The 23,625-nt window shown below is 40.9% G+C and overlaps 1 protein-coding gene across 1 annotated transcript; it reads right to left on the reverse strand.

Annotated features, from left to right (window-relative positions):
* Positions 1-364: 364 nt before the first annotated feature.
* Positions 365-23,126, reverse strand: LOC119735804 (kynurenine 3-monooxygenase-like). Its single transcript, XM_038209745.1, has 13 exons — positions 22,976-23,126; positions 19,938-20,007; positions 18,931-19,028; positions 17,774-17,863; positions 16,906-16,954; positions 15,398-15,485; positions 14,687-14,852; positions 12,603-12,860; positions 11,025-11,114; positions 10,040-10,097; positions 8,211-8,293; positions 6,495-6,656; positions 365-4,570 (listed from the first exon to the last, which is right to left on the reverse strand). The coding sequence occupies exons 1-13, from the start codon at positions 23,033-23,035 to the stop codon at positions 4,451-4,453; spliced, it is 1,392 nt and encodes a 463-aa protein (XP_038065673.1). The 5' UTR covers positions 23,036-23,126; the 3' UTR covers positions 365-4,450.
* Positions 23,127-23,625: the final 499 nt, after the last annotated feature.

Here is a 23,625-nt window from a genome sequence, read left to right on the forward strand (position 1 = left end):
ATTTCATCTCGAAAACAATTTGATTTCTGAATTGCTGTTTTTCTAACAATACAAAAGTCATTCACTTTTAAATGAGACATCCACCGAAAAATTGATCCATGTTAATGTTAAGGTATCATAATTAGGGGAATAAATGTGTGCTCGGGAGGTTTTAATCACTCTGTTTAAGACCGCTTGGAGTCTGGGTGCTGATAATTACCCGAGCCGAAGGCGAAGGTAATTATCAGCGCCCAGACTTAAACAGCGGTCTTAAACAGAGTGATTATTACCGACCGAGCACATATTTATTCCCATTCATAAATGATTTCAGGGAGGAATGCCTTTCCTCCTATGATATAAATAACTATGAAACACTGCGAACAAGAAAATTTACCTTCGTAGTACATTTTTATTAAGGCACGTCAAGTAGTACAAAAGTGAATACATGTACAAGCAAAGCAATGAATATAAAACAACATAGTACATTCCATATTTTTGGAAAGCTGATATTCTGATAGGAATAACTAAAAGGACAAGGTAGATGGTATTGTTTCATTTTTTAAAATGTATTTCTGGGCTGTTTTCAACACTTTTCAGCTGTTTAAATATTCAAAACTAGAGGTTCGTTTTGGTAGTCCTTTCCATGTGCGTTTGGTTTAATTTTTTATCTCTTGTGAGAGACATGCACAGTCCAAGTGCTGGGTATGTGCTTTTCTTTTGATTTTAGTGTGTTGAATACTTCACCTTGTACAGGATATTTCATGATATACAACTGGGTTTTGTATGATCAAGGGATTGCATCTTTTCAAATTGCCAATTCTTGACATTTCAGCACAAAATTGTATCGAGTTCAAGCCTAACTTAGCTTTAGGCCGCCCACGAGCATTTCTTACAAGCAACAGAAAAATCATCTGATTCAATTCAGTCTAATCATTACTTTCATGACTTTATGTTCAATTCATGTACATCACAAGTTTTGACTGTGATATGACGTGATCAAATTTTTCCGGAGGACACTTTTCAAAAATATAGAGCTTGGCGATTTTTTGGTGTCGCCTAAACAAAGTTTTGGGGCACACTTAAAGGTCCTAAATTCTGTATTGAACGTATCCCCAGATGACCGTACATGTTAAAGTTTAGGTTAAGTTTTTGAGAAAAAAAATGTGTTAACTTTCACATGCTTTCATGGATTTTTGATGAAACTTGGATGCAGCGACCCTTGGGTGGGAAGACACAATTCTTCATCGGATTACTGAGGTCAAAGGTCATCCAGGGGTCAATTGAGGTCATAACTCACAATGGAAACAATGTGAAAATGCTATTGTTTCACAGATACAAATACATTCCATGAGCCAATCTTTTCCAGCTGACAATAACAGCTTCTGCAAGAATAAGAACAAAACATATAGGGATCGACCGCAGAAAAACGGGTGACACGTGCGATCGGCAGATCACCTTGCTTTTTAGTCCCAGTTTAAATTTAAACATCCGTAATAATGTTAAAAGGAAAAACTTTTAGTAACCCTGTAACTCATTTCAGTAAATACCTCAACAGCATCATCAAATTCCATAAAGTGACAAATAGAAGGGAAAAAATTATCAGCAATTTAAACTAGTTATGAGAGTGACTGAGTAAACTAAATTATGCTCCCAAATAAAAGTAAATAGTCTAACCCTAACAGTACCCTGCATTTGCACAACCTGTATCAACCTGTACCTGAGACACTTGGCCTCCGAAAATCAATAGGTGGGAGGGGGAGGGGGGGGGGGGGGGAGGCTCGTATTATAGTTTCAATGGGGGCACTGTTCAAATCCGACGATTTTTGATACCATATCACAGAATATTGTACATATAACCCCTAACCAAGCTGGCTCTGTCCGTATTTTGTGCAGAGGCGGACATTTTTACCAGTACAAAATATTTTTGGGTGTGGGGGGGGGGGGGGGGGGTCGCATTTTGTTTCATGAATTGCTATGGGAAATTTTTTTTTTTGACAGAGCTGGTTCCCCCCCCCCCCCTCGATCCGTTTGTCTTCTATAAAAAAAATATATTATACAACTAGGGAGGGGTGTTACTGCTAGTACTGGTCGAGAGGTGTTGGTGCTGTCATTTCTTACAAACCAACAACAACAAAACGGCCAAATGTCAAGATGGCGGGGGGGGGGGGGTTTAGTTCCCTATCCCTCCCCCACAGCCACCACCACCACAAAAAAAATGTGGTGCTTTCTTTTGACCGAGATCCACTTCACAAGACTATGCTTGGGCTACAAAAAGTTCCATAAATACACATAATACTGCTATTTCATATGTAGTAGATATACAAAACTAATACCCAAATACCCTTATAAGCCTTGGGCCGACATCAGAAATGCAAAATGGCAAGTTGACAATCCAATATTGGGTTTTACCCTTTAACGATGACAATTTATGAGCACTGCTCACTCATTATTGTCCAAAGGCTGATCACAAAACAACTTAACAAGCTTACACAAAATAGACATTACAAATGAATTTTCAAAAGAATTCAGGCAAAACCTATGTATATTTAAAATATAAGCTACAGTGGAACGGCACCGACACAAAAATATAAAGATTCTTCTTAAGATACCATGTGGGAAATACATGAGCCATCTGAGAGTGACTCATACTTTTTGAGTGAAATCTAAATAACGTCTGGTACACTGACCTGTTCATAAGTTAACGTATACAGTAAACTCCGGCTAAGTCGGCACTCTCGAGACCCGAGAATTTGTGACGACTGCTGTAAGTCGTCGTTTTGCCGACTTACATGAATGGCCTTTTTGCACACATGATTCATTGCACTAATTGGCTTCGATTTACCCTGGTTTATCTCCTTAATGCTAGAGTTGAATCCAGCAAATTAATCCTCGAATTTTATCATCACATTTGGGGTACTGATAGTGGAGACCACGTGTACAAAATAGTAATACATGGTTGTGAATTAAATGCGTGCGTGGTATACCACGCACGCATTGACTGCACCATTGATTTTGACTGCATCATTCAATAAGACGACCCCTAAAATGGACAGAGCGCATGCATACAGACTAGAGGGGGTACTGGTATTGATATGCTCACGATGCATGCTGTAGGAAACCCTTTAGCTTGGCTGTGCAGCAACACCGTGTACCTAGTACCGATGCAGCTATCAGGTGCCGTGCCAAACCACTTTTCACTCGACACTTCTTGACAACCGCAGTACAGGAAGTCGATGCCAATGCGTGATTTTTTGAATGCTGACTTACACAAAAAATGTTGTTACGCTTTTTGTGGAAAGGCACCGAGAGTAACACAATGACTTGAGTGAAATGGCGACTTATAAAAGCCGACTTAGAAATAAAAAATTCAATGGAAATGCATTACGGACAATCAGGACTTAAGTCAGACGGACGACTTGAGCGACTTGACGAGTTGTACGATGTCGACTTAGCCGGAGTTTACTGTACTTAAGATGCTGTTGCCTTATTACAATTTTGGGGCACGTTCTTGCATAGCTATGCATTAGAGACGCACTGTTTAACAACTGTTGACTGCTGTAATGTTGGATGCGTTTTACAGCAGTAAACAGCAGTTGCGTTATATCGTGCCAGTATAAAAGATAAAGGGTAGAAGCTTACTGCGGTGTAACCTTTGATAACTGCAAACTTTCCTGCAGACATGAGAGTCCCAAGTGCATTGGCCGATCCTACATAGGTACAAGCGCGCAACGCAGCATTGCAACGCAGTGTATATGAGATACATGTATACTGTTATTTTTACAAACGGAACCTTTGAAATGACAGTATCAAAGACAGGATATAACCAAACTCAGTGTTCGCAAAGGTTTATGGTTGAAAGCCTCTGGCCTCGTGGTTAGGGGCATTGGATTCGTGGACGGCGGGTAAAGCTGCAGGTTGTGGGTTCGAGTCCAGCCTGGGGTCATGGTGCGTGTGCCCTTGGGCAAGGCACTTTGTCACTCATTGCTTCTCTCCACCCAGGAGTAAATGGGTACCTGTGAGGGCGGAGATGGTTTGCGATTGAATTAGCTTTCTTGCGCCTAACAGGCTGCATCGATCTGTATACTCCCCAGGGAGCTGAGATGGTATTTGGAATGTTTCATGTGCCCAATGAGCAGGGGTAATAATGATGTAGCGCCTTGAGCACCAGTCCTGGTGGATTCATGCGCTTTATAAATACCCACTATTATTAATATACTGGACCATTCCAGAACATTCCAGATCATTTGCTAAACAACAGTTTCTTCTAGTCTGGGGAATTTCATTTTGAATGCACACATTTATAACCAAACAAAAAAGTCTGGGTACTAATATTATTCAATTCCACTCCCAAATGGTATGGTTTACAATTTTACATGTACTTTCAGCTACTATGGTTTTGAATACTGAATCCAAAAAAGGAAAACTTAACCCTTTAATCCGTGAGTGAAATATTAAAAAAAATGAAAACAATTTAGGTCTTTCCACTGAATTTCAGCCAACTGAATACGTCTGGTTTAAAGCGTTTTAACGTGAGGGCTCCAGCAATGACGACAGGTAGGCACAGCAGATAGAACAGCCCCTTGTTGACAATCTGTGAAAAGGGTGACGGGTCAAAACTCATCAAATGGGGGCGAATATTAAAAACAAGACAACGTAAACCTAGTAAAGCTGGTCTAAGCACAGTAGATATATCTATGTTACTCGATTATTCAATGTTATTTTGATATCGATACCGCCGATAGCAATTTTTTTTTCATATCGAAATAGCGAGATTTTGGATATTGAGGAATGATATCGAAAATATCAGAAATGCGTCAGACTATCGCCCAAATAAATCTCCCGTTTGTGCTTTTTAAAGTATGTTGTAATATGAAATACTGTATACCTCGGCATCGACTTGTGCTTGTGAATCATGGCAGCGACTTGGGCTCGTGAATCAAAAGAAAAACATCGCCTAATGCCAAGCGGCGTCGCTTTGTGCTCTGTGTTCGCTGGAGTTCCTGGTCTCCCCAATGTGAAACCTCAAAAGAAACCGTACTGCCAGTCCTGAACAAAATCTCAATCTCAGTGCTGAGATTTGTGTGACGTACACCTTGTATGACATACGTTACACCTTGCATGCGGAGACTGAGTTTACTTTGACCGAGCCTATGACATTCCTAAGCCGTTGCTAAGGTTGGCGGGGCTTATTACCAATCCTGATTGGTCTATTCTTCCACCTATAGTATGACGGCCGCGCGTCCATGTCGCTGTCAGCGGTGCTGCCAGTTTTTCATAATTCTTATTTTTGTTTCCCTTTTCTTTTGTATTATAGATGGTATAAGACTTGGCTTGAGTTTAGTGTAATCGTCTGTTGTCCGGTCCTTTGTCTATTTACAGCTGTCCTTTAAAGGGAATGTACATCATTGGCTTTTGCTGTAATTTTCAGAAATGAACTATTTGAGGCGTTAGTATAATAGATCAAATATTGTTACACTGATATGTTTGAAATTTTGTGTTCGAAAATGCTGGAAAAACCAAGACAAACAAAAATGTTCAAGTAGTCTGGTTCCCTGACTCCACTAAAGATAAAATGGATCAATTTATAGATGCCAGAAAATTGTAAGGTAAGGGAACCAGTCTAGCTGCTCTGCACCCGTTAATGAACATGTAACAAATAGCAAACACAATTTAGACTGAAAAAAAGGTAAATTTGGAGCAGTAGTTGAAAAATAGTTAGGTTTTTCCAACGGTGGTCGGCCGACCACCGTTGGAAATGTATACAAAAATACAATTTTCTTGAAAATGATTTCACACCTGGTGCCATAATTTAACAGGATGCTTTAGACTGTCATTTACCAACATCCTAGTAAGGTATTTTGTAAAAACTTGGTAGTTTTATTTTTCGATGTTTGCAAATGTTGTATATTCCCTTTAAATTCATAGATTTGCTTTTCTTTTAGCCGTGGTTATGTAACATGTCGGGGTAATCTTTCATGCGTACTGGAGCGCAAAGCGCAGGAATCTGGTACAGGACAGAAGCTTGTAGAGACTCAAACCGACGTGACGCATGAAGCGATATCTGCAAAATCTTGCCCACATGCAATTTTGCCGAGTTATTTTTTCCGGTTGTGTTGTGCTTCTAAATTCCCACCGAGAGGGTGAAGAACCGTAAGTTGAATATGTTTCACTTTGGTTTTTATTTTCTTAAATATTCCTGATGTGTATCTGTGAATTTTGCATCCGTATGTATTTATTGGAAATGTAGCATGACTCATTCTGGATAGCTGAAATTCCACACAATTGTATTGTGCATTTTTTCGTGCACGTTCGCGTGTGCGCGTAGTATACGGAGTGCGCTCTCAAATTTTTTAAAATATAACTCTATGACCAAAAGTGACAGCCAGTCAGTGCGTCAATCAGTCAGTCTGGTACCCAAATCTTCCCGTGTGACCAAGTAAGTGGGTACATGTGCCTGGAGTCCATGTTCTCAGCAAGTTTCTCAACAATGTGATATTGCTTTCAAATGCACTCACCACGTCTTGTTTCTTCCATCGCTGTATGACGGTGTGGTATCGGATGCGACTGAACGTCACCATGGAGTACAGGGGAATGTATCTGCTTGGCAGCAACCAGTTCAAGAACTTGTCCACTCGCTTCCGAAACAGGAACCAACGGGAGTTCACCAAAGACCTCATCTGCAAACAAAAAACAAAAATGCGATCGAAAAACTATCTGCGATACAGGATTTTGTCCTAAGACATACATTGGGACAGGGCTGAGATCTCAGGAAGTTTAACCCAAACTCCCTAGGCCTTTTTGCTAGGATGAAGCCTCAATCCTGTAAAATCCTCCAATTGGCCTCATGGAAAAATAGCATGTAGCCTCAATCCTGCAAATTCCTCCGTTATTTCTTGAATATGGTCCGTGGAGGGGTGACCAGTGCCTGAATCCTGCAAAATCGTGCGGCAGTGACTGTCAATATGTTGAGGCTTGGCCAGTGACATCCTGGAGCAGTACAGAGGATTTCAAGCATAATCCAGGCCTATATTTATGCACGGTTGAGCAAAAAACAACACAAGGTCCGGCCCCAGACCTTGACAAAGTGAATCCTACGAAATCAGTAACGCACTTTTACCACGTAACCTCAATCCTCCAAATTCCTCCACTTTGGCAAAGAGGATTTTGAAGGATTCAGGGCGGTTAGTAGAATCTCTTCTCAAGCTTGAATCCTTGAGGTTATAACCATACAGGAGCTTTTATCTACAAAAGGTTACACAGAAAAAAAGAAATTGGTATTTGTACTATAAAGTGGTACCTTAAAGTGTCCATCAAATGACTTTTACTTATGAACACATGTTGTTAAACAGGGAAAGTCTATTCGCATTTTTGTTTAGTCTCGTAAGTGGGTTTTGTCGCTTCCAATTCAAATGATGCCGTTTAATATTTTGAATTGAAACCTCTGTACAATCCCTATTCAGCACACTCCGGACATGATTCGCATTCAGCCAGTTTGTGTATACATGTATATAACATTTATAGAAACTTTATGCAATAATAATATCGAATTTTTTACTCTTTAAACCGTGTTCGTTAACTGTATTCTGCCCATAGAGCCATATTAAGTTTAGAGTGCTGACTCATGTACAAAGTGATGCCTGCTGGGCGCATCCATGTTTGTGCACAAACCAAAGGAGAACTCGAAATTTTGTACCGCTTTTGTACGGCTATTTGCATATCTGCATTTGTATTCTATACAGGTGTGTTACCGAAGCCGATACCTTACCAGAACCCTAGCACATCCAGGCATATCCGTAGGACATTCGTAGCGAATTCGTAGAGATTTCTACCACGAATGAGCTACGAATCTCCAAGAATATGCACGAATAGCCACGAATAACACTACGAATAAGTACGGTTGTCCTACGGATGTCCCAACGTTGCACTACAGATTAATTTTCATGACGGTTCACAACAGAAGCTATGAACAGTTTCAAACTTCCGTAGCCCCTCCACTAATGCCCAAGGAAGATGACGGATAACCACGGATGTACCAAGGATGAATACGGTACTCCCACAGTTTATTTCAAATTTCAAACCGCGGAGATCCGTAGCTCCAAATCGTGAATGTGTGACTGGGGGTTTATTACAAATGTTCCCACATGCATTTAACCAGTTAAAAAGATTTGCCATGTTTAACTTGACAAGATGAAGAAAAACAAAAAAAACTTGAATATTAATTCTGACTGTACCTCAACGTAGTTGTACATAGCCAGGTCACATATGGCCTTCGCATCTGGGTTGCGGTGTTCGCTGTAGGCAGGCAGGGCCTTGGCTGAACAATAAAGAATTCATGTTGTCAGAAATGTTGGTCAGTCTTACATCCATGTGATTTAAAGGACACGACGGTCAGTTATTAAACCTAACCCCCTAGGCCTTCAAAATCCTTCAACTGCCTCCATGCTGAAGCAATCCTCCAAAATTATTCCTTTTTTTTTTTGGCTTGGGTGATTCCAGGCCAGAATCAAATAGAATTGATTCTGAAATTGGAATCGGAATCATGATTCCCCTTTTTTTAAGCAATCGATTCCCAATGGAGACATTCAGTTCCCCAAGAAAAGATTCTAGGCACTTCAAAACAAACTGCATGTCACTCTAAATATACATATTTGTGGCTAATTATAATTTTGACAAGATATATCTCTTTATAATAACACTGTATGATTAACCCTCCTGCTGTCTGAACAGTCACAGACGGTCAAAAAATCAATCCTCTTCCCCTGCCATGCCTTTTACACAGGCAAGTCAACAACAATCAGTTCATATTTCAAGTAAGCACTGTGGTTAGTCAAATTCAGTCAACAGACAAAAGTAGGCAAGTGGTAGCTAGGCACAACTGGCTTATCAATCACCTACAGTCAATGCATAGCTGTACCAAGTTACATAAACATTCACAGCCAGTCAATCCTGCTTTATGTGGGCTGGGAGCTGTTATCTGTTAAAAACAGTTACTTGACATCATTTGTAATTTGTGCATTATGTTTGTTTGAAGCAACAAGAGTGCTCAAAATGTAAAGACGGATGCAAAATAACTAACCTGATGAAAATTTAGCTCATAGAATGCTGAAAATTTCAAGAAAACAATATCCTAGGTTTTTGACTTCTATTCAAAAGTTGCTAAGTCATGTTTTGAAATGTTCCCGAAATCAGCATCCTGGACATGTTCTTATTCAGCTGATTGCAGCTACGCGACGTCACACACTGAACCGATGAATTATAGCAACCGGGCACGTGTGTGAGTCATGTCAACACTTGCGCACACTCATTTTACGGCTTCGCCGAAATAAAAACGAACACCTTAATACGGAAATTTGTTTTAAATGCGTCTTTAGACGCATCTTTGGAAATGACCTTCTTTTATTGTTTTCTTCAAAATGACAGCATGCCAGAAAGAAAATTTCACAGGGAGTTTAGTGCCATTACTACCTTTAAACCAAATACGCTTTCAACAGTAATTCGGTCAGTTACTTTTTGGATAGCTGCAAATGATGAACTCTACCTTTAAATGACCTTTCAAGAATAATTCCGAACAGGGCACATGTTTTACATTTAATTCAAACGAGTCTTGAGGTTTGCTGAAACACAACTAAAATCAAACAAAAGTGCCTAAGGCCAAAAAAAAAAAGTCTCTGGTTTCTGGTATGAAGCTTGCCCAAAAAGTGGTGCGGCGACGCGGCTTTTTTTTTTTTTTTTCCTGATTTTTTTGCTTCAAATGTCGGCTGATGACTGCAAATGGTGCCCGACTAAACTTAGTGCAAATTATATGGGAGTCCAGAGAGGCCACATAAAGCTTATTCTCGACCATAATTAACCCAATCTAAAAACACGTTAAAATTGTGCAGCAGCAGGATTGCAGTCAGACCAGTGAGTTTGGCAGTTTTCAGACATCATCTTTCATTGAAAAAAAAAACTTTTTCATTTTGCCGATGCGCATGGCTACGGCGACGCGCGCGCATACCAGAAACCGGAGACTTTTTGGGGGGGGCCTAATGCAACATATCGCTAACTACTCTCCACTCACCGAAATCATTGTTGAACTTGTCCAAGAACTGATCGAAGACAATGCAATCTTCAAACCCCTGATTTAAAATGGGAGATATATTAAGTGCAGAGTGGAAAGGCGTATCCACTCCATCCTTTGAAACGGGATTAGTGCAAGCAAGAAAAGTGAGCAGTATCATTTAGCAATTATTGTTGCCGAGAGTGCTACGCATGTAGTGAGGGGGACACGACATATCCCACATCATAGCAGTCAACAATTGTTTTGTTATATGGTGCCAGTAAGTCAAAAATGTAAATGGTTGTACATGTAACTTATGCGAGAACTAAATGAAATCACTGCAACTGTAACCCATTGATAACTGCAGCAGTGGTGGCACCAGACTTTCAAATTTGTGGGGCAAGGAAATATTTTTGGGATGCATTCAAAAAAATCTTAAGCCTGTGTACGCGTGCGCGTGCCCATTGTCAATGGTCCAGAAATAAGCCACTAGAGTAACTTTTCAGTGCAGTCATTTTTATGAATGAGAGATGTATCAAACTACAGAATGGTGTATAACAAATGTACAAATTAAGACGCTGGCTGCACACTATCTACGGCTGTATGAATGCATATGTGGCGTATTTTGTATTAAGTACCGATGTATATAATGCTTTCATTGGCCCAAAATGTGTCCATATTTTATGAATCTTAACAGCGAAGACGATAAACATAATCAATTTATTTGTTGATAAAGTGTTGGGAGAAATCTGGGGGGGGGGAGGGAACTGGGGGAGGGGCAAGAAAAAAATGAAGGGAGCAAAAGAGTAAAAAACACTCGGGAGTTAGGGTTAATGTACTTAATACTACATTAGAGGCTGTGATGCTTGTAGTTCTCAAGATGTAACATTTTTCAGCCATAATCCACTTTCCGTGGAATTGCCTTTGTACAGAACAGAAAAATGAGTGACAAACATGAAAATGTCCCTACGTGTGAGTAAAACACCAACAAGGCATCCAAACTTACACAGTTCATCCCCTGGCCATAAAAGGGCACCATGGCATGGGCTGCATCTCCCAGGATGACCACCTTGTCCTTGTAGTTATAGGGGGAACACTACAAAAAAGAAACCAGAAATGGAGTGGTTTTCAGAAACTGTGACCTCGTTACAATCAGAAGTGTGGACTAAGCTGTGGATTGGCCAGTTTGGATGCCATGTCTTTGTAATAACAAGTGTGGAGTGCTGTGGCCTCGTGGTTAAGGCACTGATTCGTGGTCTGTGGGTAAAGCTGCAGGTTGTGGGTTCGAGTCCTGGCGGGGTCATGGTGCGTGTACCCTTGGGCAAGGCACTTTGTCACTCATTGCTTCTCTCCACCCAGGAGTAAATGGGTACCTGTGAGGGCAGAGATGGTTATTGTGATTAAAGTAGCTTCCTTGCGCCTAACAGGCAGCATTGAGCTGTATACTCCCCAGGGAGCTGAGATGGTATTTGGAATGTTTCATGTGCCCAATGATCAGGGGTAATAATGATGTAGCGCCTTGAGCACCAGTCCTGGTGGATACGTGCGCTTTATAAATACCCACTATTATTTTTATTATTATTATTATTAATATGGAAGACCCGATAGAAGGCGCTCGCTGAATGGTCAGAGTCTTGAGGCCAAGACGCGGTCTTGTTTGCATAACTGATCGCTGAATCTGCTCACATATCATAGGCTCTTGCTGTGCAAGAGGAAATTCTATAGACTAGTCCTTATTATCCGGAGTATATAAACTGTTACACTGAAATAAGCAGTACATGTTCCCTTTAATCCCAAGGACTGTTGTCAGAGCAAGAGAAGTCCCAAATTATTGTTAAACCAATTAGAACAGGTTTTGCAATAATACAGAAAATGTCTTGAATCTCTTTTGGAATTAAAAAAAAATCTAGTCTTTTCCACTAAAACACCACGATAACTGCAGAAACATTTCAAGGGACATTTAGTTAAAGAGTTCAAATTCTTCTTGGAGTGCTATAGCCGCGTGGTCTGGAACACTGATTTCGTGGTCTGCGAGTAATTCCACGGGTTGTGGGTTCGAGTCCAGGATGCGGCTACGGTGCGAGTGCCCTTGGGCAGCGTTGTAGTCGAGACTATCACAAGACCAGACACAAGACCATCACAAGACCAGTCACTAGTCACAGTGGATGAACAATAACAAAGGAATGCTTTTGTCACGGTTCGTTTGAATAGCTTGTGATTTGAATTGAGACTGAAGGTCTTGTGTTGGTCTTGTGACGGTCTTGCAGGGTCTCGACTACAACACTGCCCTTGGGCAAGGCACTTTGTCACTCATTGCTTCTCTCGACCCAGGAGTAAATGGGTACCTGTGAGGGCAGAGATGGTTATTGTGGTTGATATTAGCTGCTTTGTGCCGAAATGGCAGCATCCAGCTGTATACTCCCCAGGGAGCTGAGATGGTATTTGGAATGTTTCATTGGCCCAATGAGCAGGGTAATAATAAGCGCCTTGTATCCTTTGGCAATTTGGCGCTCTATAAGTCCAGTTATTACTATTTGTATTATTCTCTTTAGCTCTATCAAGTTTCTGGGAGACACAAACTTACTTTGACTGATACCATGGGAAGGGCCCGCCCTTCCTCGAATGTTGTCCTGATGGCTTTCTCCCCGATCAGCGGGATCGCATCCGGGAAGTACTTCCGGAAGAAGTCGACGGGAGCCTCGCCCCCCGCGGCCTCGATCTCGTCAAAATTCACGAAGGGCATGAAGAGCGTGCAGGTGAAGGAACAGTCCTGGTTGGGCAGCGCTATCATCATGAACTCGTCCCTCGGCCAGATGTGCAGGTAGTTGATCTCAGCGGCAAACTGCGCGAAGAGGAGAGGGAATTTAACATGGTGCCATTTTGCAGTGCGCGTCTAATTTTGGAGCTGAACTAGCCCATGGACTCTGCCTACATACACTGTACTGCGACTAACAGAAATTGCAGCGAAAGTTCTCAAATTCACCAACATGTCATTGCTAAAACTTGCTGTATAGGTCCCTCAAATCTTGAGGAATATAACCCAATAAATAGCGAGTTTTATACCAATAGCGAGAATTCACCTACCAATGTATGTTTGATGCAAAAGGGACTGGATGAGGTGGGCTACAAATTCATAGAATGACCCATATTTAAATTAGTTTAATTCAGGTCAGAGGTCACAAGCACAAGAAAGCGCTGACTACTGTCTAGCTCTTTATCAGAGAGACTGAGGCAGTGCTCTGACTATGGATGCCCTGCTGGAACGATAGATGGCACTTCGTTTCCAGTGGTAAGAGCCTTTTGTGCAGGACACACTACATGTGCGAACACATGCTTGTTCTGTAATTTGAGGGGACCGCACACCTGGGGCCAATGGCTCTGCTTACCATTAGCGAAAAATGAGTTTGTGCATGAGCCCCAGGCATACAGCCACGGTATTCTAAACATCGTGTTACTGCTGTGTCAAACTCAACTTACGGTGACAGCACCAAATTCAAAACCATTTTGGCCCAGCAAATTGAATTTGGCACTGCACCAGCCTTTGGCTCGAGGGTCTGCCGTGCTTATCAATGTTTCAAACCACGGTGTCGCAGCAACTGGTATGAACGTTGTCCAAACTCAATTTCAGGAAACATTTCAGGATTGCGCATGCTCACAGTAACCTCTCTTGCGTCCGCATCATCATGGGGAGTGAATGCGGTGTGACAACTACTGTACATGTAGATAGCGCTAAAAGTGCACTGAACTGCTTGGAAGTTATTTGAATCATGGCAAGATACTCTCAACTCATTTGGTTAGACTAGGCAAGCTCGGTGCTTAGGGCAACTGCCGTGGTATCCGGTTCGTTAGTGACTTCGACTTACACGCGCACGCACCACTGATTACTAGCTAAGGCTAAGCACGGAACTTTGCACTACCGCCGGTTCCAATGGTTCCAATGAATTTCAATGCTACTGCGTGTGTAGTGGGCATGGTTTAAGTTGAAATGACCTCACACTTATGAACCGGATAGACAAGCTATTGCTGCTATAGTGGCACAGCGTTTTGGCACAGGCCAAATCGTTGGATACTTGTGCACGGGCTGTATAGGATGAGTCAGAATGATCTGGACCCAAATTAAACTTAAGAAAATACTAATAACATGTAGCAATTACCAAAACAAGAGCAAATGAGATATGTTGTAGGCTGGTATTTTGAACATATTTGGTGAAAGTTTCATGTATCAATTATACCATTTTGAAGAAAAGTAATAGCAAAGAACACACGCTAAAATACTCTCTGACCATGGCTCCATGGTTCAACAAATTCATTGAAATCTCGTATTGCTGTGAAGCAGTATAATAACAAATAAAAACCAAGTCATGGTGACTGACTCACTTGAAGTTATTGTCACATTTAAAAAGGCAAAACCAATTCCGTGTGCAGACTGGAAAATAGCCACTTCAATGAAAATGGCATAACTCCTCACCACAGCCACGAATTGGAAAAATTCAAAATTCCTGTGGAAGACAAGGTAATAACCATTCATATGAAACGCACAGTTTCTTTTTCAATATACTCTATTTGCCACAAGAAAGGTGAACTTGGGTCCAGATCATTCTAACTCACCCTGAATAGGGTGGTGGGGGGTGGGGGTGAGGTGGGAGGGGGAGGGGGAGTTAGCCTTGCCTTGCCATCTTTGGGTGGTATGCACAGCTCCATGTATCCGTGGGGTATGTACTCCTGACTGAAATCAATGCGTCCGCACCGCATCATCTGGCGTCTAGTGGTGGAATAGGCGCCGTCACAGCCAATGGTCAGGTCAGGGCACGCCTTGACCTTTGACCCGTCCTTACTGGAGGGGTTGGGTTCGAAAAGACAGTGTTTATTATTAAACATTCTGGCATCTCAACTGATGAGCACTGATTTTCCTTTGAAATACGGCGCGATCTCCGTCTGTTTATCAAGCAAGGTTGGAGTCAAGGTACTTGTGATGATCACAAGTCCTAAACAAGTCCAACATAAGTCAATCGCAAGCATAGAGCTATATTAAATTACTAGAGCGCTAACTTCAAGTACAAAGTAATGCCTGCTGGGCGCATCCACATTTGTGCACAAACCTATGGAGACCTACAAATTTTGTACGGCTGTTGTACGGCTATTTGCATATCTGCGTTTGTATTCCATACCGGTGCGTTATCGAAGCCGATACGCCCAAAACCGAAACGCTCGATCAGCAAATGAGCGTGTCATTTTGCTCTACGCAAACAGCGCAACGTGTGCGCATATTCGCTGCAGACGCTTTTTGCCGTCACGTATTTTTGAACCATAGATATCGAATATCTATGTTTTGAACCGTCAATGAGGCGCTTTAGTTTGGGTTTTTTTCTGAATGCTTACTCTGTGAAGAAGATGACTCCGTTGTCAAAGTCAGCCTGCACCATCTTGTGATAAAAATGCAGACGAATGTTGGAGTACTTTTCAGCTTCTGCACAAAACAAAAAACAAATAATAGGGCTTTGGAAAAACAGCTTTGTTCATGCTTGTTCATGGAAAAAATAACGATAGAAAAATAAAAAACAAAGTTGTTGGAAGTTGTCGGAGTCTCCTCAATTGATGATGACTCAATTGGTTGAAATTCTCTTAAACCAAATCTCTTTGCTTTTTCAGCTCGACACTCTGTTTAATTAAAGGAGAAATTTCAAGACAATGTGCCTTTTTGGGCTACAAAATGTGTTTTCTATGAAATGATATTAGTTGGCAAGATACTTAAAAAGTAGAATACGGACGACGGACGTTCACACAACGTTCATTGGATGTAAACAAATGGCACCTTTGAGTAGTTTTTCCGTAAATATAAGACATTACGAGGATTTGTTGTGACCCAGACTCTTAAAATATGGTTAGTGAAGAATCAAAAGCACAAATTTTGCGATTGTCCGCTTAGTGTAACAAAAGCTGATATGTCATTTACATCTTTTTTTCCCTGTTGTTGAAAACCACATTATTTCAGTCCGGCACCATGTTGCCAATGGCAATCTTGTGTTATGAGTGTGTGTTAGTCAGACTTGTACGACTCGTGACTCGGACTCGAGTCACGATGACAAATGACTCGGACTGAGATTCGAGTCACGATGACAAATGACTCAGACACCAACTCGACCCCGAGGACTCGGACTTGGACTCGGACTCGACCTGCGTGACCCGGGACTCGACCAAAATTACCACAAATCACTTATTTTTTCAACAATATCATTACAAAATTATTTTGAGCAAGCGTTAAAGTCTGTGCGGTGCAGGAAAAAAGCGCATCTAAGCACTTGGGAAATCCATGTATTGAAACATGTGCCCCAGCATCCACACTCGATATTGCGTATTAAATGCAAGCTTGATAGTGTTTGGTACCAGATTATCCTTTCCAGGACACTGGTGCCTTGCCCCTTATGTCCAGTTCATTAAATAAGAGAAAAGCTGTGAAAAAATGGAAACATTTACGCTGTGAGGTTTTAGCAGTACCCCAAAATGTATTTCCAATATATATTAACCATAACTCCCTAGCATGATTTACTAGTAACCATACCCATCCTGGCAAATTCCAACACCATATGGGAAACTGCACAGGGCATATTTCTGAATTTGATTCTGGAGGTGTGCCAACCCAATGTAAAAGACTGTCAGTTTAGGGGTGCTGTACCCATCCTGACAGATTCCAACAAAACATGCCGTTGGGGTTTGATGGGTTGAGTTCTGTTAGGGTTAGAGGTGACTTGTTACTCGGACTCGACCTTTGTGACTCGTGACTCGGACTCGACCTGCATGACTCATGACTCGGGATAGGAGAGGTGAAATTAGTAAATCAAATTATATTAAGTTAAAATGCATAAAAAAAGATGCAATGCATAACAAACCTGTTAATAGTGTTTCATTCAGGAGGCGCCTGTCCACTGATGAAATGAACTGCAAAATTAATATTTAAACAAATGAGGCAAAATACAGGGTGAGTAAAAAAAAAAAAAACGAAACCCAAATGTCGGGACTATTGTTTTATTGAAGTTCTGCATATAGCCATTTCAAAATCTAGGATATGAAAGCCCAATTCATAAGCTTCCTTTTAGTACAAGAATCATTCAAATCACTCATGTACTTTTAAAGTTACGGAATTTTAAACACAACCACCGTTTTAAGGTTCTGTCCACGGATCACAAAAAAGTTCAGTGTTTTTTCAGCAAAACGAAAACAATTGTTTTCTTTCAAAATCTAGGATATGAAAGCCCAATTCGTAAGCTTTCTTTTAGTACAAGAATCATTCAATTCACTTATGTACTTTTCAAGTTACGGAATTTTAAACACTAACCACCATTTTAAGGTTCTGTCCATGGATCACAAAACAGTTCAGTGTTCTTTCAGCAGAACTAAAACATTTGTTTTCTTTCAAAATCTAGGATATGAAAGCCAAATTCGTAAGCTTCCTTTTAGTACAAGAAGCATTCAAATCACTCATGTACTTTCAAAGTTACGGAATTTTAAACACAACCACCGTTTTAAGGTTCTGTCCACAGATCACAAAAAAGTTCAGCGTACTTTCAGCAAAACGAAAAGAAATCACATAGGGATGTGTGAACTGTTTTGATGAAAGAACGCAGTCAACGCACACCTTTTTTGTGGTGAGAGGCGAGCGCTTTACGCACTAGCCACCCATGCCACAAGGTAATGTGCCAGAAAACCTATGAGTGATGGCAAAAACTACGATATAAAACAACATGAGTCTGTGTATACCTGCCCTTCTTTTCCGTAAGGCTGGGCGGACTTCCTCCCTGAAACACCGTGGATGAGACGGGCATGCATCGGGATGCCCCCACCAACAATCTGAATGAGAATCAAACAACGCACACCATGAATGTATAGGCCCATCACGCCATGCGATCACTGCTATCACGGAGGCCCCCTTTAATGGCAGGGCATTGAACTTGCCATTGTTCAGATAATTGCTCCTCGCGTACTCTTTTAAATTTGCAACTTTTCAAACTGCATCATTTTTCATAAACCGTTGTCAATCTTGGACTATTTACAGTCTTTGGAAGCAAATGGGGTATCAAAATGTAGCAAACAAAATTCCCAAAGGTCTATATAAATGACGTCATCATAAGACGATCGGATTCTAAATTATGACCCCTCCAGTGAGTGTGGCCTTTCAATTTTTTGCGGTGTTTATGATGAAGACGTTCAGAAACGTTGGAAATAGATCACTTCTGGACTCCGTGCGAGAGCAGTAGATCAACGCTTTGTGACCACATTTAAAAGTCGCAGTGGGAGGGCGACAACGGGTGCGCGAAGTGGTTTGCGCACGTTTGGCACAAAATACGCAATTTTCATTTTATTGTGAATGTGCACAAAGGCATAGCGTCTTGGCATGACCATCAGGCACTGTTGGCAATAGCATTCGAATGTCCCTCCCAAACTCTCAGTGTCCCCCAACTCTCCCTTTTTAACCCTAACTCCCTAGGCCTTTTTGCTAGGATGTAGCCTCAACCCTGCAAAATCCTCCAATTGGCCTCATTGAAAAATAGCATATAGCCTCAATCTTGCAAATTCCTCCATTATTTCTTGAATATGGTCTGTGGAGGGGTGACCACTGCCTGAATCCTGCAAAATCCTGTGGCAGTGACTGTCAATATGTTGAGGTTTGGCCAGTGACAAGCGTAATGCAGGCCTATACGCATGGCTGAGCAAAATCAACACAAGGTCCGGCCCAAGACATTGACAAAGTGCATCCTACAAAATCAGTAACGCACTTTTGCCATGTAACCTCAATCCTCCAAATTCTTCCACTTTGGCAAAGAGGATTTTGAAGGATTCAGGGCGGTTAAGGTTAAGCATTGAGGGGGTACTTGATCATGGAGTCCACCGTGGCATATATACAAAACTCTCCTCACCTGGTCTTCCAAACCGACCAATCGCAATGCTTCTCTTCCTCGGATTGACAGCGCAAGGTTTATGCTCCTCCCACTCACATGCTCCAAAGTGCGGATATCTGTCCAACGGAAACGCACGTATAGTAAGGTACATAGTACTTCAAAATGGCACTTATGGAAAAAAGAAACTCCAGATTCCTGTAATAAATATTGCAATAATAATATGCATGCCGACAATATTTGAATGACTTTTGCATCAAATGTGTGAAGGATTAATTTCTTCTAAAGTGATTTTTGATTGAACAAAAATCAAACAAACCAAATTTATTTTCATGTTTAGAAACCTACATAGCATTTTCTTCCGGAAAAATCTGTGAAATGAATCTGAATAAAAACTCCCTAGCATCTTTTACAAGGAACTGGACCAATTCCATCAAAAGCCATCATCACTGTGCGTCTAATACAAAACTGTACATGACATAATGGAATCCACCACTGACGCACTGGTTGACATTCATGGACTTGCTACACATGGCTTTTATCACAATAGCAGTACAGGAAGCTAGGCAAAATCAATCGGATACCCCTAGCACTGCTTCAGGCCATTAGGTCCAAGTCCATCATACTCCATCAATATGTAGTCACGCCAGGCCTTCTGGACCAAGTCCCCCAAAATCCACCAAAATGGGGGGATGGATTTTGATGGAGTTGGTAAGGATTAACAAATAAGACAAGGCAAGTTTAGTAAAGCTGGTCCCCGAGTGCACACATATTCTACTCAATTGATTCAGCACGGCTATTCACTGGGAGTCTTTTCATGCATCTGGTCTGCACAATGGGCCAAATTTGGGCCTAATGCATAGGCGTTACCGGGTAATCCTTTACGATAGCACTGCCCGACTCACAAGTGAAAGTCAATCCGAGAGTCAGTCGGGGAGTCAGTGGGCCAGTCAGTCAGTGAGACATTAGGCTGGCCCTGTGGTCAACTGTTTTCTTCTGAATATAAGTGTATTAGGCCCTATATGTACCTTCTCTGGACTCATACAGATCAACTTGAAAGCCTCGCTTGGCCATAAAGATAGCCTCCATTGCTCCAACCTGTCAGTATAAAGGTAGGAGTATAAATATCAGTATTTATTCATTATTACCAAGATTACATTTAAAGCTATAGTCCATCATTTGCAGCCATCCGAAAAAGTAACTGGCGTATTATTGTTGAAAAACGTACTTGGTTGAAAGATAGTAAGTGGACTGAACTCCCTGTGAAATTAATCTTTCTGGCAAGCTATCATTTTGAAGTAATCAACGAAAGAAGGTCTTTCCAACGGTGCGTCTTAAGACGCACCGTAGGAAAAGTTAAATTAGACGTTCGTTTTGTTATTCGGCGCAGCACGCGCAAGCATTGGCACGACGCACAGGCGCCAATGCGTCGGATCAGTGCGCGACATCGCATATAGCTGCAACTCAAAACAATTCAAAACATGATTCAGCAACTTTTGATTTGAAATTGAGATCTATCCTAGAATGCTGTTTTTCTCGGAATATACAGCTGAAGCTGAGCTGAAACTTCATCAGGTTAGTTGTTCAGTATCCTTCATTAGATTTTGAACACTTTTGTTGCTTCAAACGAACAAAATGCACAAATTACAAATGATGGACTATATCTTTCATGCTACATGCCCAGCCTGGGGTAATGGTGCGTGTGCCCTTGGGCAAGGCACTTTGTCACTCGTTGCTTCTCTCCACCCAGGAGTAAATGGGTACCTGTGAGGGCAGAGATGGTAAGTGTGGTTGATATAGCTGTTTTGCGCCGAAATGGCAGTGCATCGAGCTGTATGCTCAGCTGAGATGGTATTCGGAATGTTTAATGGGCCCAATGAGCAGGGGTAATAATGATGTAGCGCCTTGAGCACCAGTCCTGGTGGATATGTTCGCTTTATATAAATACCCACTACTTATATAAAAAAGTGTGATGTCATTCCCGGCAGAAGCCTCAATGTTTCAGCTGTTTCAGCACAGAAAGTTGCTAGAATGTTGGATATTTTGTTATCGTATATGTTCTTTTCTTTGGTGATTCTTTGTTGTGTAAATGTCAGTAAGCCAAGGAGCAACCCTTTCTCACAAATGTTTTCAATGAGCAAATTTTGGGTTCACAATTTGAACAGAAAAACCCTAAACAGAACAGTGTCTTCCTGAAATGACATCACAGCAACAGCGTCCTTAATTGTACGGAAAAGCAAAGACAAATTGAAAAAGGTTAAAGAAGTGCACTCTTTCAATAAAATTAACCAAAAAGGGATGTCAAATACTTTTCATACATTTAAGAGAAGTAAAAAGTTGCACAAAATGTGTTCACTAAGAAAAATTCATTTCATGGACCCTGATCTGCTTATGTAGAGCAGAGTCAATGTGTTAATGTGCAAACACACAGGCAACTCAGTATAATTAAGAAAACTAAGGGTTAAATCTCAATTTGTCATCGGTAATCGGGGGTTTACATTTGTAAATCTCAATTCGTAATCGGTAATCGGGGGTTTACATTTGTAAATCTCAATTCGTAATCGGAAATCGGGGGTTTACATTTGTAAATCTCAATTCGTAATCGGTAATCGGGGGTTTACATTTGTAAATCTCAATTCATAATCGGTAATCGGGGGTTTACATTTGTAAATCTCAATTCGTAATCGGTAATCGGGGGTTCACATTTGTAAATTTCAATTCGTAATCGGTAATTGTGTAGATAAGCTAGGCCCCCCAAAAATAAAATAGTTCTGCTTCTGATTACATGGCATTTGAAAGTAAGGTAGGTAGGTAGGGAATTTGGGGTTTTTTTGGCCAATTTTCTTTGTGTACGATCATATGGAGGGGTTTGCATGTACTCAAGCGTAAAAGGTAGTAATTGATGGTTTTCAGGTTTTTTTCCCTCATTTTTCCCAAAAAAATTAGGGTAGGGGCTGTCAAAGTAGGGTAGGTAGGGTAACTGGAAGCAGAAATATATATATATTTTTAGCCTTAGGACCTTAAGTACCCAAAGAGTTACCAGCAGGAAATGTAGCTTTGTATTGTAAGTTCGCTAAAATGCCATATTGAATATCAGCAGGCTTAAATTTGCAGAAAGAGGGCAGGGTTCATTTATTTTTGTATTTTTTTGGACACTATAAATATATGACAGCACCTGAACTGCATGCTGTGACCCGCATGTCTCTAACTCAGTCTAAGTGCTCAATCCGGTAAAAAAAAGTGTCACATTTTCTTCCAAAGTAGGCCTTCTAATCAAACTTACAAAAACCCACAGTCAGTTTAAAACTTTAATCTAAAATAAAAAAGACTGCTTGGGGCCACATAGCCCCATAAATGTGGCCAATTTTCCTGGACTACCTCCGTAAATAAAGGCCATGCTTCCACCGTGTACAAAAACATGTCGAACTTTGTCACACTTAGGCTAAGTTTGTAGGTTTTTTTTGCTTTTTTAGAAGCATACTCACCCTCTTTATTTTTCGTGAAATTTCCAGATTCGTTTGCACACGTTTGCGTATCAAAATTTCACCATGAAATTTCACGAAAATTAGACATCTGAAAAAGGCAGCACTTTCTGATTAGCCTATAAAGAGGGTGAGTATGCTTCTAATCTAAAGCAAAAATAAACTACAAACTAAGCGTAAGTGTGAAAATCAAAATTTGACAAAGTTCGACATGTTTTTGTACATGGTGGAAGTGTGGCCTTTATTTACGGAGGTAGTCCAGTAAATTGGCCACATTTTTGGGGCTAGGGGCTACACAATTTGGGAAGAATATTCCATACATAGACGTCACTAATTTTCCCTACAGTGCCCTATCAGCCATCAGAAGGCGACAACATGTCCTAAAAAGTCAAATTTCGCAGGGAAAATATTGAAGCATTTATTAAGAAAACACTTGGAATTTGTCAGACCAGTCTCATACTGGTTTGTGCACACTGCACGGTGTAGGCACAAGCGACGTACGGTAAACTTAACAAGACCATGACCAAGCAAGGACAACTCATGACAACTCTCCAAATATTATTTAACAATCAGATTATACTTACCAGCCCACCCCCAATAACCACAACCTTCACCGAGGACAAATCCATGGCTGTGCTTCCCATAGCTGCTCAGCTCTGTCACTATGTCAGAGAAATTTTGAGAATTTTACATAACTTGCCACGCTTGTTAATTTGCATGTACACCTTATGTACTGTATGTAACATAACACGTACAAGTTTGCAAAGCACGCCACCTACGTTTGTCTTTTAGATGTGTTCGTTCGTCTTTTCTATCTTCCACGTCGATCGTTGGTGACTGTTTCTATTTTTCAACCTGCATAATAAATACTTCAGTAAAAATATGAACAGATAATTCTTATCAAATACAACATGACAAAAGCGATTCAGATCCCATCTCGACTTACAGCCCGAGTCTCCACACTTTTCAACAAACTAAAAAAAAAAAAATTCTCCAGACGAATTTTAATTTGTGTGTTTTATTTTAAGTTGCTCTCTTCGTATAACGTTCTCATAGTTCTCTTCAACAAAATTCGTTTTTTTGTTGTTCTTAATTAACGAATTTTCAGTTTGTATGTGACATTTTCATGGAATTAAAAAACACTCTGTGGGCGGCTGGAGCGGAAAAAAAGGTTTTTACTTTGGGTTGAAATTACCCTAAAATAAAGAAAATCATCATGCTTTTAAAGATGCGT

Source organism: Patiria miniata, unplaced genomic scaffold, assembly GCF_015706575.1.
Source record: "Patiria miniata isolate m_02_andy unplaced genomic scaffold, ASM1570657v1 HiC_scaffold_29, whole genome shotgun sequence".
In the NCBI taxonomy this organism is placed as follows: domain Eukaryota; kingdom Metazoa; phylum Echinodermata; class Asteroidea; order Valvatida; family Asterinidae; genus Patiria; species Patiria miniata.